Source organism: Notamacropus eugenii, chromosome 2 (genome assembly GCF_028372415.1).
Source record: "Notamacropus eugenii isolate mMacEug1 chromosome 2, mMacEug1.pri_v2, whole genome shotgun sequence".
In the NCBI taxonomy this organism is placed as follows: Eukaryota; Metazoa; Chordata; class Mammalia; order Diprotodontia; family Macropodidae; genus Notamacropus; species Notamacropus eugenii.
In genome coordinates this window covers 148,202,856-148,215,682 of record NC_092873.1, presented here as the reverse complement: position 1 = coordinate 148,215,682, position 12,827 = coordinate 148,202,856, and the positions used below count along the sequence as shown (strand labels likewise).

General features: G+C 38.2%; 2 protein-coding genes across 4 annotated transcripts in view; one reads left to right on the top strand and one right to left on the bottom strand.

Annotated features, from left to right (window-relative positions):
• The window catches only part of MEI4 (meiotic double-stranded break formation protein 4), a 313,130-nt gene extending 312,047 nt beyond the window's left edge, over positions 1-1,083 (bottom strand). For 2 of the 3 annotated variants that reach the window (XM_072642649.1, XM_072642653.1), the window contains exon 1: positions 489-651. The gene's annotated coding sequence lies outside the window, so the exon portion shown is untranslated. Of the gene's footprint in view, positions 1-488; positions 652-995 lie in introns of those variants that run through there. The other variant, XM_072642650.1, reaches the window with a different exon arrangement.
• LOC140522837 (uncharacterized) lies at positions 474-11,969 on the top strand. Its single transcript, XM_072638063.1, has 3 exons — positions 474-1,219; positions 2,312-2,440; positions 10,875-11,969. The coding sequence occupies exons 1-2, from the start codon at positions 474-476 to the stop codon at positions 2,424-2,426; spliced, it is 861 nt and encodes a 286-aa protein (XP_072494164.1). The 3' UTR covers positions 2,427-2,440; positions 10,875-11,969.
• Positions 11,970-12,827: the final 858 nt, after the last annotated feature.

The following is a 12,827-nucleotide window of genomic DNA, read 5'->3' as shown; positions in this document are numbered from 1 at the left end:
ACTCTTCACCACTTGATTAAGAGAAGCTTGAGTGTGTAAACTCATTCCAGGCAACTTCTTGGGATCCCAGCACGCCAAACCTCATCGTATATAAAATGTGCGTGTTTATGTATGCATAGGTACGTATTATTTAATACCAAGGGGACCTCATATAGAATACCCCAATAATCTTAATACAATTTTAATCTATATGTAATATTGAACTGTTCTATATTATAGAGTGTTCTAAACATTCTACTGAAGCTTTAAAGCTTAAAAATGCGTTAAGACATATGCAAACATATAACGCAGCAGGTGTAGATGCACCTATACGTGTATAACACATATATATTACATACAGCACATACAGTGTATGTGTGCCTACGCACGCACATCCTTGAGTCCCTACCACCTAGCACGGCCCCTGGCACGGGGGGCAGTTCAGGGTCCCTGCCCTCAGGGAAGTTATCAGGCACCTTCCAGACTCTCAGCGGATGCGTCCAACTCACCCACAAAGCGGAGGCCTCGGTTCTCCAAGGGGCTTCCCGGTCAGCGCGCGGCCTCCGGCCATCCAAGAGAGCCCCCCCTTACCACCTCCCGTGCTCACGCACGGGCAGGGACTGGCTGACCCCCGAGGGGCCGGGGCACGCCGCGGGGGCGCTCTAATCGTGACGACCCCCTTTGTTTGTACAGCTGGGAGCCTGAGGTCCAGAGAAGGGAAAGGATTTGCCCGGGGTGACAGAGCGCGCGAAGCCTCAGGTGAGGGTTTTAAACCCGGACGCTCCTTCCAATTGTGGAATCCTGAGAAACCTGGGAACTCAGTTCGGGCCCCGCCCCTGCTGGAAGGAACCAACTCCACAGGCACACCCCACCCCCTACCACCCCCAAAGCCTTTTTGCAGCCTCGAGGGGGCGCGCAGGAGGAAGGTCCTCACAGAGCTACAAACTATTCGTTTATTGAGGCCGGTCGGGGATGGAGGAAAGAGAAACCCATGTTGCTGTTTATTCCTCACTTACCTCCTCTATAGTCGTAGAAGTGGGAAGGAGCCCTTAAGGAAGAGAAGCAAGCGCTGGGTTAGGAGTCTGAAGAGATCAGAAAGGCAGAGGAGCAAGGACGGCAAGACCCCGCCAGGAGAAATAAGAGCCTGGGTCTCAAGGTCCCGCTTAACCTGGGAAAGGGGAGAAACAGACGAACTACAACTCCCAAGATTCCCGGGAGACCTTCTTTTTCTGATTGGCTGGTAAGCCTGGAAAATGGCTGTGTCTGCCAATCGGCGGAGGTTTCCATGCATAGTACCTACAAGGACCAATGGCAGGAGAGAAGTACCCAAGTATTCTAATTGGGCGCCTATGCTAAATTGTTCAGCTAGTCTGGTTCTAATGGATTTTAAAGCACCTGAAAGTGTTTTGTTTTGTTTTGTTCTGTAGAGCGTGTTACTCAAGTTACTCCCGCAAATCTCTTGTGAAGGAAGCAGTTCCCCAGACACATCAGCTCCAGACTGTAAACTGATTGGGAGAATTTACTCATGAATGCTGTTCCAGGGCAACGACAAGCCTATTAGCCAATGAAAGGCATCGCGTGCCTGGGTTACACTTTAATAGGATTATGGCTTTAGAGCTGAATGGGTCCTTATAGTAGGTCATTGGGTCCAAGTGAGTCCAATTCCAAGTTTTATAAATCATCTTTCTTTCCGCTTCTCTGACCCTTACCACCTCTCTCTCTCCTCTCAGCCTGACTGGGAGCTCCTTGAGGGGAAGAACACCTTGCCCTCCCTTGCAACATCATGCATTAATAGGTACCTAGGAAAGTCTAGCATAATCTTGGGGATATGTTAACCCCCAATAACTACCCCAGTTAAACTGAGCTGCTAGCAGGTTTCTAAAAAAAGAATTCTTTTCACTCTATAATAACTAAATTGACCTTATTTTTCATTAGAAGCAATCAGATAAGATCCTCAGAGAGTTATTTCTCTTATATGTTAAACAGTGCTCTTGCAATCTTGTTTTTTATCATTAATAAGATTTCGTGACTTTATTCTCACTTGATTTACAAACCATTTCTTCACAGATAATGTGAAAGAAAAGTTCAGTCTGCTAAGGTTGAATTGGCACAAATTTCAAATGAATAGAGCTTGAACTCTATTATTATATTATATTCTCACAGTGTGTGCTAATCTAATTTCATAAGCAGCTTAATTTTTCCCACGGACAGACTGCGTTCCCAGAAGTTTAAAGACCCCACCATCACTGCATCATGATGAGGATATAGTATTTAAAGGTATAGATGTGGATACGAACTTAGTTGTTTTAAATTTTTTTAAATTTCATAACAGTGTACCAGAAGGAGACCTAGAGTGGAATTCAGTCTTGTGGATTGTCAGTAAACGTCATATTCTCCCTAGAGTTAAATACAGAGCTGGAGAAGACCTCAGAGATCATCTACTCTAACCTTATTTTAAAAGGTGAGGAACCTGGCCTCAGACATTTAACTTAGCTGTGTGACCCTGGGCAAGTCATTTATCCCCATTTGCCTCCGTTCCTGATCTATAAAATGAGCTGGAGAAGGAAATGGCAAACCACTCCAGCATCTTTGTCAAGAAAAGCCCAACGGGGTCACAGAGTCAGACGTAACTGAAATGACTGAACAACAACAAAACTGAAGCCCAAAGAGATAATTTGCCTAAGGTGAGAGACAACTAGTGATACAGCCCAAGTCTTTGGATTGCCAGGTCAGAAATACTTTACCCTGTTGTAGTCTTTTCTCTTCCTCTAGTTAAACCAAGCTATTCCACCTTTTAACCTCAATTTTTTTTATCTGAAAAATAAAGGAATTAAGAGTAGATAAATGCTAAGGATTCTTCCAACTTTAAATGTCCATGATACCAGCAAAAGCTTCATTTTTGTGATTATGGTTCCAAATGGTATTACAAGATTTTAGAACTAGGAGATACTTTAGAAGTTCCCTAGACCAACCCCTCATTTTAAAAATAAAGGCTTTGAGAGAAAGAGAGAGGTTAAGTGAATTTCTCAAGAAGTAAATAGCAAGCCAAGATTCAAACTCAAGTTCTTTTTAAATTCGGTGCTTTTTCCACTAGGCTAGGATGCATTTCTATATGTGTAGGTATGGAAATAAGTTGTGGCTTAACGTTATGATTTGTGCCAAGAGATAAGGAGTGGTTACTGATCTTATACAAGGAGAATATGTGTGTCTAATGGATTTATAAGGGAGCATGAATAACAGTCCCACAGGATGAGAACATGTGAATGCTTTGCAATTGTACCTTTTCAGGATCTCTCACATAACTAAGATCACATATCCACTAAAATACATGACAACTTTAGTTACCTTTATTCATTGTGGGGCCTCTTAGAAAATATTCTAACTGGAATGGTCCAAAATGATAATATACACATGCACATACTGAAGGGCTTTTAGGAATCCATATTTATCCACTGAACTAAATTGTAGGTGTTTTAGAACAAAATATTGAGGTAAATGGGGGGAACCCCTCAAAGCTCAGAAGGTTAAACATTTTTACTTATTTCATTTTAGAGTTAAATTGAAATGGGAAAGGGGAATAATATACACTTACCCAGAGGGCAGAAAATCCATATCAATACCAAAAATAAAATAATTTATCTTATATTAAACATATAGCCTCAGAATTTGTTAAAAGGGAAGAACTCTACAATTATTAGTTTTAGATGAACTCTAAAACAAATCTACAAGGCATAGAGCACTAGGATCATAAATGGAAAAATTAGTATGTATCCTACCTTACAGTCTTACAACCTTTCACTCTTAGTTTCCATTGCATGAGTCTAACTTTGGACAGCCTTCTAAAATTGTAATTCTGGCCTATTTTGCTCTCATCCAAAGTTACCTCTGGAGAATCTCTGAATACCATAAAACTCTCTGGATCTTCCTATATGAGGGTAAGAAGGTACCCAAGCTTAAAATCATTCTAGGTTATAGTGTAAAATGGCTAAGGAGCAGCTTTTATTTTAACATTTTCTGCAGAAAACACATAATAAGGATTCACAATAGCTTGTAAACCAGTGCAATTCCCTTTCCTCTCCAGGGAATCTCACATTCCCATTGGAGCCTTCTACAATCCTCTAGACTCATAGTACACCTTGTGATTTGGTATCCCCACAGAAGGGGAACAAATGAGATTGCTAGATAGACAATCTGCTTCTCATCAGTTCCAATATATTCAAATATCTAACAGTGCTACCAAAAGAAAAAGTCTTTGTCACCTACTCGCTGATGCCTTGGCTTCTTCCTTTGTTACTCTAATAACTCTGGAAAACACATGCATAGTCTTATTCTTATCAAGAAGCTGGTATTGCCTGCTGCTTAAGAACTCCTTCTTCTCCCTGTAGAAGTCTGGGTTCTGGGATTCTCTTCTATTCAAGAGAATGACAGTGTCCCAAAACTTACTCTTCTCAATGTTACTAAAAAGGTAAAACTGAAACTGATACTTGCCCTGGTCCTCCCTCTTTCTGTTTGGCAGACTAGACTTCAGAATCCTTTTCTTTATAAGACTGGTATTGATATAAGGCCTATGAAGACTGGGGAATATCCTTCACCTCTCCAAACACCAGTAGTAAGGAAGTTCAAGAGCCTAGGATTCAGGCGTTCTCTTAAGTTAAGTCTCTCATCTATCCAGGAGGCCAAGTTCCTCTTAGACCTAATTGGAGAGAGTGTGTGTAACTATTCTGTGCCTCTGTCCCAAGAAAGCCATTCAAGATTGTAGGTGACCAGAGGGGAGGAGAATGTGACATGCATATGCTTCTTCAAAGACTCCCAGGTCCAGAACAACCCAGGTTTCCTTGTAGGTCTGTTGCCCTAGAGTCCTCCAGAAGGAAAAAAATAACAAAAAGCTACCTCCATAGCTGACTCCCTTTTAAAACCACAGAAGAAATAGGTGATTCCAACCCACAAACAATAGTATAAGTCAGCCATTAAAAAAATCAATGAGAAATGATCAAAGTCCTAAACAATGTTATCATCCATCAGGGAACTTCTCTCACTAATTGCTTTCAAGTAAGATATATTTTATTTTTCTTTAATTTTAAATGTTTATTAATTAATTTTTAGTTTTCAACATTCATTTCCACAAAATTTTGAGTTCCAAATTTTCTCCCCACCACTCCCCTCCCCTACCTCATAACATCTTGCATTCTGATTACCCTTTCCCTCAATGTACCTTCCCTTCTATCTCACCCCTCCCTTCCCTTATCCCCATCTTCTCTCTTTTCTTGTAGGGCAAGATAGATTTCTATATCCCATTACCTGTATCTCTTATTTCCCAGTTGTATGCAAAAACATTTCTTAACATTCGTTCCTAATACTTTGAACTCCAACTTCTCTCCCTTCCTTCCTCCCTCCCCCATCCCCACTGAGAAGGCAAGCAATTCAATACAGGCTATATATGTGTCGTTTTGCAAAAGACTTCCATAATAGTCATGTTGTGTAAGATAAACTATATTTCCCTCCATCCTACTCTGTCCCCCTTTTGTTCTCTCTTTTTACCTTGTCCCTCCCCATAAGTGTTTACTTCTAATTACTCTCTTCTCCCATTTGCCCTCCCTTCTATCATGTTCCTCACCCCACTTGTTCCCTTCTCCCCTGCTTTCCTATAGTATAATATAGATTTTCATACTAAATTGAGTGAGCATGTTCTTCCCTCCTTAAGCCATATGTGAAGAGAATAAGCTTCACTTTTCCCCTCTCACCTCCTCCCTTTTCTCCTCATTGAATAAGCTTATTCTTGCTTCTTTTACGAGAGATAATTTGCCCCATTCCATTTCTCCCTTTCTCCTCCCAATATATTCTTCTTCCCCCCTTAATTTTATCTTTTTTAAATATCTCTTCTTAATCAACTCACCCTGTGCTCTGTCTATATGTATGTATATATATATGTATATTATATATATATACACACATACACACACACACACACGTGTGTATGTGTATAATCCCTCCAACTACACAAATACTGAGAAAAATCTCAAGAGTTACAAATGCTGTCTTTCCATGTAGGAATGTAAACAGTTCAACTTCAGAAAGTCCTGTATGATTTCTCTTTTCTCTTTACCTTTTCATGCTCCTCTTGATTCTTGTGTTTGAAAGTCACATTTTCTATTCAGTTCTGGTCTTTTCATCAATAATGCTTGAAAGTTCTCTATGTCATTGAATGACCATTTTTTTTCCCTGAAGTATTATACTCACTTTTGCTGGGTAGGTGATTCTTGGTTTTAATTCTAGTTCCTTTAACTTCTAGAATATCATATTCCAAGCCCTTTGATTCCTTAATGTAGAAGCTACCAGATCCTGCGTTATCCTGATTTTATTTCCACAATACTCAAATTGTTTCTTTCTAGCCACTTGCAATATTTTCTTCTTGACCTGGGAACTCTGGAATTTGCCTACAATATTCCTAGAAGTTTCTCTTTTTGGATCTCTTTCAGGAGGTGATTGGTGGATTCTTTCAGTATTTATTTTACCCTTTGATTCTATAATATCAGGGCAGTTTTCCTTGATAAGTTCATAAAAGATAATGTCTAGGCTCTTTTTTTGATCATGGCTTTCAGGTAGACCCATAATTTTTAAATTGTCTCTCCTGGACCTGTTTTCCAGGTCAATTGTTTTTCCAGTGAGATATTTCACATTATCTTCTATGTTTTTCATTCTTTTGGTTTTGTTTTGTAATTTCTTGGTTTCTCAAAAAGTCATTAGCTTCCATCTGTTCCACTCTAATTTTTAAAGAGCTATTTTCTTCAGTGAGCTTTTGAACCTCCTTTTCCATTTGGCTAATTCTGCTCTTCAGAGCATTCTTCTCCTCATTGACTTTTTGGGCCTCTTTCGCCGTTTGAGTTAGTCTATTTTTTAAGGTGTTGATTTCTTCAGCATTTTTTTGGATCTCCTTTAGCAAGCTGTTGACTTGCTTTTCCTGGTTTTCTTGCATCACTCTCATTTTTCTTCCCAATTTTTCCTCCACCTCTTACTTGATTTTCAAAATCCTTTTTGAGCTCTTCCATTTCCTGTGACCATTGCATATTTAATTTGGAGGTTTTGCCTGCAGAAGCCTTGACTTTTAGATCTTCCTGTGAAGACCTAAATTGCTCTTCCTCATCCAAAATGATGGAAGGAAATACCTGCTCACCAAGAAAGTAACCTTCTATTGTCTTATTCTTTTTTCCCTTTTTGGGGCATTTTCCCAGCCAGTTACTTGACTTTTGAGTTCTTTGTCAGGGCTGAGATTCAGACCAGTGGCTCAATTTCCACAAGGGCTCTAGGAAGAGGGCTCCAAAAATGGAAGCTACTGCTGCTGGGGGTCCAGACTGAGCTCCTCTCTCCTGGGTGAAGGGGCCCTCCCACTGACCTTCGAAGCTATTTGTGGGTTGAGCAAATCTGGAAACTGGTGCTTCTATTTGCTCCCAGAAGTCTGTTCAGGGTCCTGTCCCTGCCACGTCAGGCTGCGCTTCATGCTTCCTGGGCTGCATTATGTGTCTATGATATATATTTTAGCATGACATTCATAGCAGACCATTTGATAAGATAACAAATAAGCTGTACCATACATTATAATTAAAACACACAATGTGAAACACCAGGTGACATAAGACCTCTTATCAAAAGATCAAGTTAACAAGAATTCATTAAGCACTCATCATGTGCCAGGTGCTCTGTGTGCATGGTGGTTACAAAGAAAGGCAAAACATTTTCCCTGAAGAAACTGAAAGTCAAATAGGGGAGACAATATGCAAACAACTTTACAGATAAGCTATATGCAAGATAAATTAGAGATTTTTTTTTTTTTTTAGAGTGAAGGAATTAATGTTAAGCAGGATGAGAAATGATTCTTGCCCAAGGTAGGATCTTACCTGAGACTTTAAAGAAGCTAGGGAGATCAGGAAGCAAAGATGAGGAGAGAATTCCAGATCTGGGAGATAGCCAATGAAAATATATGAAGTCAAGGGATTAAGTGTTTTGTTAGAAGAGCAGCAAGGAGACCAGTCACTGGACCATATAGTACATGGGGAAGGAATAATGTGCAACAAGACTAGAAAGATAAGAAGATACCAGGCTGTAAGAGGCTTTAAAAGTCCTTAGGAAGTTTAAAAGCCCTAAAAGATTTTATATAATAGAAAAATCAGTAACTATAAGCTAGCACACAAAAATGAACTACAAACTCTATTTTTCTTGACCTACTTTATGGCTATGTTTTGTTTTGTTTTTTTCAATCGTATCTCAGACTTCATTCATATGAAGAACTTAGTCAATACACTTCAGCACTTGCTACTGTTGATTTCCTTAAGAAAATCAAGAGATATATATGTCTAAAAATCAATGTGTTAAAAAACCTGAGATATTTTAGTCAGATAAATTATAAGTGCTGTTAATTTGAAAATTTTGAGAAAATTGATCTGGCCAAAAGAACTCTAAGTCTGAAATCCCCTTATCTAAACATAATCTGTTGGTTTGTTTCCGTTCCCTCTGCCTTCCCTTACAAAACCCAGCTCTTTGTTTGCACTGTGACTTCTAATCCCTTGACCCTTCAATTCTCCCCTGTACTAGTCATTCTTTCATCTTTTCTCCATCTTGACTCTTTGATGAATCCATTCAACTCTACACTATCTTCATCTCTTGACTCTCCAGTCTACTTATCATATCACCAATTATGCCCAGAAAAGCCTTAACCTTGGATCAAACTCCCACTATTCACTACTGTTGCTCCTACATATGTGCTGCTGAATTAATATGGAGAAAATCACACAACCATTCTGATAGGTCCACTACAAATTTATATTTAACAGCCTCAACTGGGACCTCACTGCTTGCTGCTAGGCAATTCTACTTTTACCAGGTGTGGGTGATGTGCATGCTCCAATTTTGTGGAGCCACAGATAAGAGTTAGATGACGACTAGATGCCAAAGATAGATGAGAAGCCCTGAAAAGGGTGCAGCAAGTTCTCATACGAGAGATTCTGGTTGTCCTTGAGTACCTTATACATTCTGAAACCTGTCTATGGACCTCATTTAAAGAAACCCTGATGTAGACTTTTTTAAGTAATTGCTTGTAGTAATGAGGATCTTACTACTACTACATCATAATTCACTATTAGAGAGAGAAATGAGTTTTTCCCAAGATCTTACTATGGTACCCTTCGTTAAAAACAGAATAAAATCTGTAATATTGCAAATATTCTAGATCATTAGATTGTATCATCTTCTATAGAACTGTTTAACGAATTAAGAAGGAATTTGTCAAGATAGGTAATCTAAGATAAATTTATTGGGGAGGTTAGTTGGGAAAAATAATTAAGGAAACAATTATATTTGTGTGTGCCAGTGGAAACTATGGCATGACAGTTTCTTGGTAGTTTGAGTTCTCTCTATTTTTACACCAAAGTTGTAAGCTAAAGAGGTGGTTGTTTTGGGTTGTTGTTGTTGGGGGGTTTTTTTGCCTGTTTTATTTTGTTATTAGGATCAAGTATTCTCCAGGGCAGTTTTGAAGCTATAAAAGTTCATCCATTGTTGAAAACATAGTGTTACATTTCTTCATACTGATATTAACACTAATAAGAAGAATAAACTATCAGTTATATTTATGGTTAATTAATATTTGTAGCACATACTGTAGTACTAAATGGGTAACCAAAATTTATAACTGTCTCTTGTTTGATCCAAACAACATGCTTATGAAAAGTTATATGAATTCAATTATTATAAAAAGAATTATATTGTGTGTACATAGGAAACTAGCTATTTCAAAGAACTCTTAGAGATCACACTTATAAAAAAAGACAGTCATTTCCTAATTTATGTTTTGTAAATTCAGATTTTTAGTATGTTCTATTTCCCAGTAATGAGGTACATCAGTGTTAGGTTGTTTTCCACAAAGAATTTCACAAGTCTGTAGAATGGAAACACAGACAATTTAAGCCAAAAAGAATATAAACACATAGAGAAAAACTATAAAATTGTATGGAAAGAGAAAACTGCTGATTTAAGATATAAATAAAAAAGACATGCTAGAAAAAGTAGTAATTAAAAAAACTTGGTTTATAGTTGAGTAACCTTGAACATGTCATTCAACAAGCATGGACTCAAAGTCCTTCACCGTTCTGATTGCTTTCCTATGTGCATTCTCCAAATTTTCAAAATAATTTCTTAATTTGTAAAGCAAGGAACTGAACAAAATACCACACATAAGATGTAACAAGGAAAGAGTACAGTGAGAATATCACCTCTCCATCTCTCTTAATGCAGCCCAAGATTACACTGACTTTTTTGATTGCTATTTCATATTTTTGACTCATATTGAGTTTGCAGTCTACTTGTACCCAAGTTTAAAACTTTACATTTATCTCTGTTTAAATTTCATCTTCTTAAATTCAGCCAAATGCTACAGCCTATCAAGATGATTTTGGACCCTGAATCTTGTAGTCCAGTTTATCATCTATCCTTCTCAGTTTTGTGTCATTGCGAAGTTCATGAGTATTCCACCTATATATTTCTCCAGGTCATTGATAAAAGTATTAAATAACCCAATGCCAAGCACAGAACCCTGGGATATTCCACTGGAAACTTCCTGCCATTGTACCATTAGCAACTACTCAGTTCAACTACCCAAGCAATTTATTGTTTAGTCCACGGCTCTCTACCTTTTCCACAATTAATGTAAGAGATATTTTGTCAAAAGTATGGCTAAAATCTAGTTAAACTAAGTCTACACCATTCCTTTCATCTGCTACTTTAGTAATCCTTCCAAAAAGGGAGGATTTTATTCTGACATGACCTTAATGAGTCCATGATGGCTCTTTGTAAGTACTGCTTTTCTTTCTAAATGTTCACCAATTTTCTCTTTAATGATCTCTTCCTAGATTTTTCAAAGAAATGGAGTCAAGTTTACCTGTGTCTGCAGAATCTTCTAAAGGAATCTGGCTCTGTATCAGGGTAACCTGATTCATATACTTTCCCAAGATTCAGTTAGCTGCCACCGTCTTGAATTATATGAAAATTCATGGAACTTTTCAAAAAGAGTTCTAGGAGAGAAACATCAGAAGAAAAAGAAAAAAGTTGCAACCTAAAAGCAGAAGACTGGGTAGCTTCCATCTTGAAGCCATGTGGAATTTTGAAGAGTCAAGCAATTGAGATGGAATTTGCCCTTTTTCTGCTTTCCTCTTGAAAGATTCTGACATAAGCAACTATTGCTAGTAGAGATTTGGCTATAATAGTTAACAATACAGTTGAGATAGGGGGAAAATGATTGTGGTCACTGAGGCCTGAACCTAGTTATCAGGATTAATAAGGACTAGGATTAAGAAGAGTACCCTTATTGCCTGAAAGAAAAATTCTTCCTCCAATGGTAGAAGATGGCAGCTGTCTGTAACTGCAACAGTCCTTCAAAATTTGTGTTTCTCATCTCTGTGACTGGAAGAAAGTAATTCAGAAAAAAACCCAGTTCTTGCATCAACTGGCTATTCCCATTACATTCTGCATACATATATTGTAATTTGTCTTCCCCTCTCTCAGCTATTCTGTCCATTCCTTTGCTGCTACTCTAATGTTACATAAAATATATTTGCAGTTGTTGACCCCAATATTTGTTAAATGTTATCCCCAGTGGTAGTGGGAGGAGGTGCATTTCTGAAGTCTTTATAAAGTGGAAGACACCGGTCTTCTGTAGGGAGTTACCAACCTACTAACCCCAGCCTAGCCACCCCTACTCCCTCAGTACCAGAAAAAATTTTACGTCTCTTATCCCTACTCACCCAATCATCATTCTGCTTTAGGCTTCATTGCCTCTCACTTAAACTATTAAAATAATCTTATCCAAGTCTCTTCTCATTGCAATCTATTCCTCCCATAGCTGCCAAAGTGATTTTCTTAAAGTATCAGTCTGACTATGATAATTTCCTATAAACAGCAATGACTACCTATTTCTTCAGTTATAAAAAATAAACTCCTCTGTTTGACATTTATACCTCTTCACAACCTGACCCTTTCTTTACAGTCTTATAAGAAAGTATTTCCCTCCACAAATTCTGAGATCTAGCCAGAGTGACCTTGTCATTCCTCACACATTATTCTCCATTTCCCTTCCCTGTGCCTTTGTACTGACTGTCACCCATTCCTGGAATACCCTCCATCCTCATCTCTATCTCTGAAAATCACTGGCTTCATTTAAGATTGGAATCAAGTGCCCAATTCCTCCAGGAAGCTTTTTCTGGTCCCAACAGTTTCCTCTTTGAGGATGAATTTCCGCTACTTTATATTTTATCTTGTATGTATTGATTTATGTATGTTGTCTTACCTATCAAAATTTAAATTTTTGGTTATATATGAAGGTAATGACTATTTACCCTCAACAGGGTAGAGACAGTTGTTGCTTCTTTGTAGCCATGCCACTTAACACAATGCAAGGCATACAATAAGTGCTTAATATATGCTTTTTTATTGATTGATTAAGGGAAATTTGATGTTGTCTTACTATCTTCTTTTTTACCTTGGGTATTTTTCTGTAGTCATTTCCAATGCAAAGATTATTTTTCTTAGAAATAATAAAAGCAAACTAAGAGATTAGCAGTTCTGCTTTTCCAGTGATGTCTGTTGACAGCCTCCTATCCACCTTAAACAAAAATCTCTTTTATTCAAGTATCCTTTGTCTCGCAATATAGCTAAGAAAATGAAAACTAAACAGAAACTCATATATTTGTGGACAGCTTCCCTGCCAGCCTCTGCTCATTATCAGCTTTAGCATTCTGGTCACCATAAGTATCCCACATTTTTGTTCATCCACTATTACTTCTGTCTTTTAAATATAAGTTGGTTGG

Excerpts from the sequence above, each read along its gene's own strand:
- LOC140522837 (XM_072638063.1), top strand. The coding sequence starts at position 474 with ATGCGTCCAACTCACCCACAAAGCGGAGGCCTCGGTTCTCCAAGGGGC. Across the intron at positions 1,220-2,311 it reads CTTCTTTTTCTGATTGGCTG|TGTACCAGAAGGAGACCTAG; the intron begins GTAAGCCTGGAA and ends ATTTCATAACAG.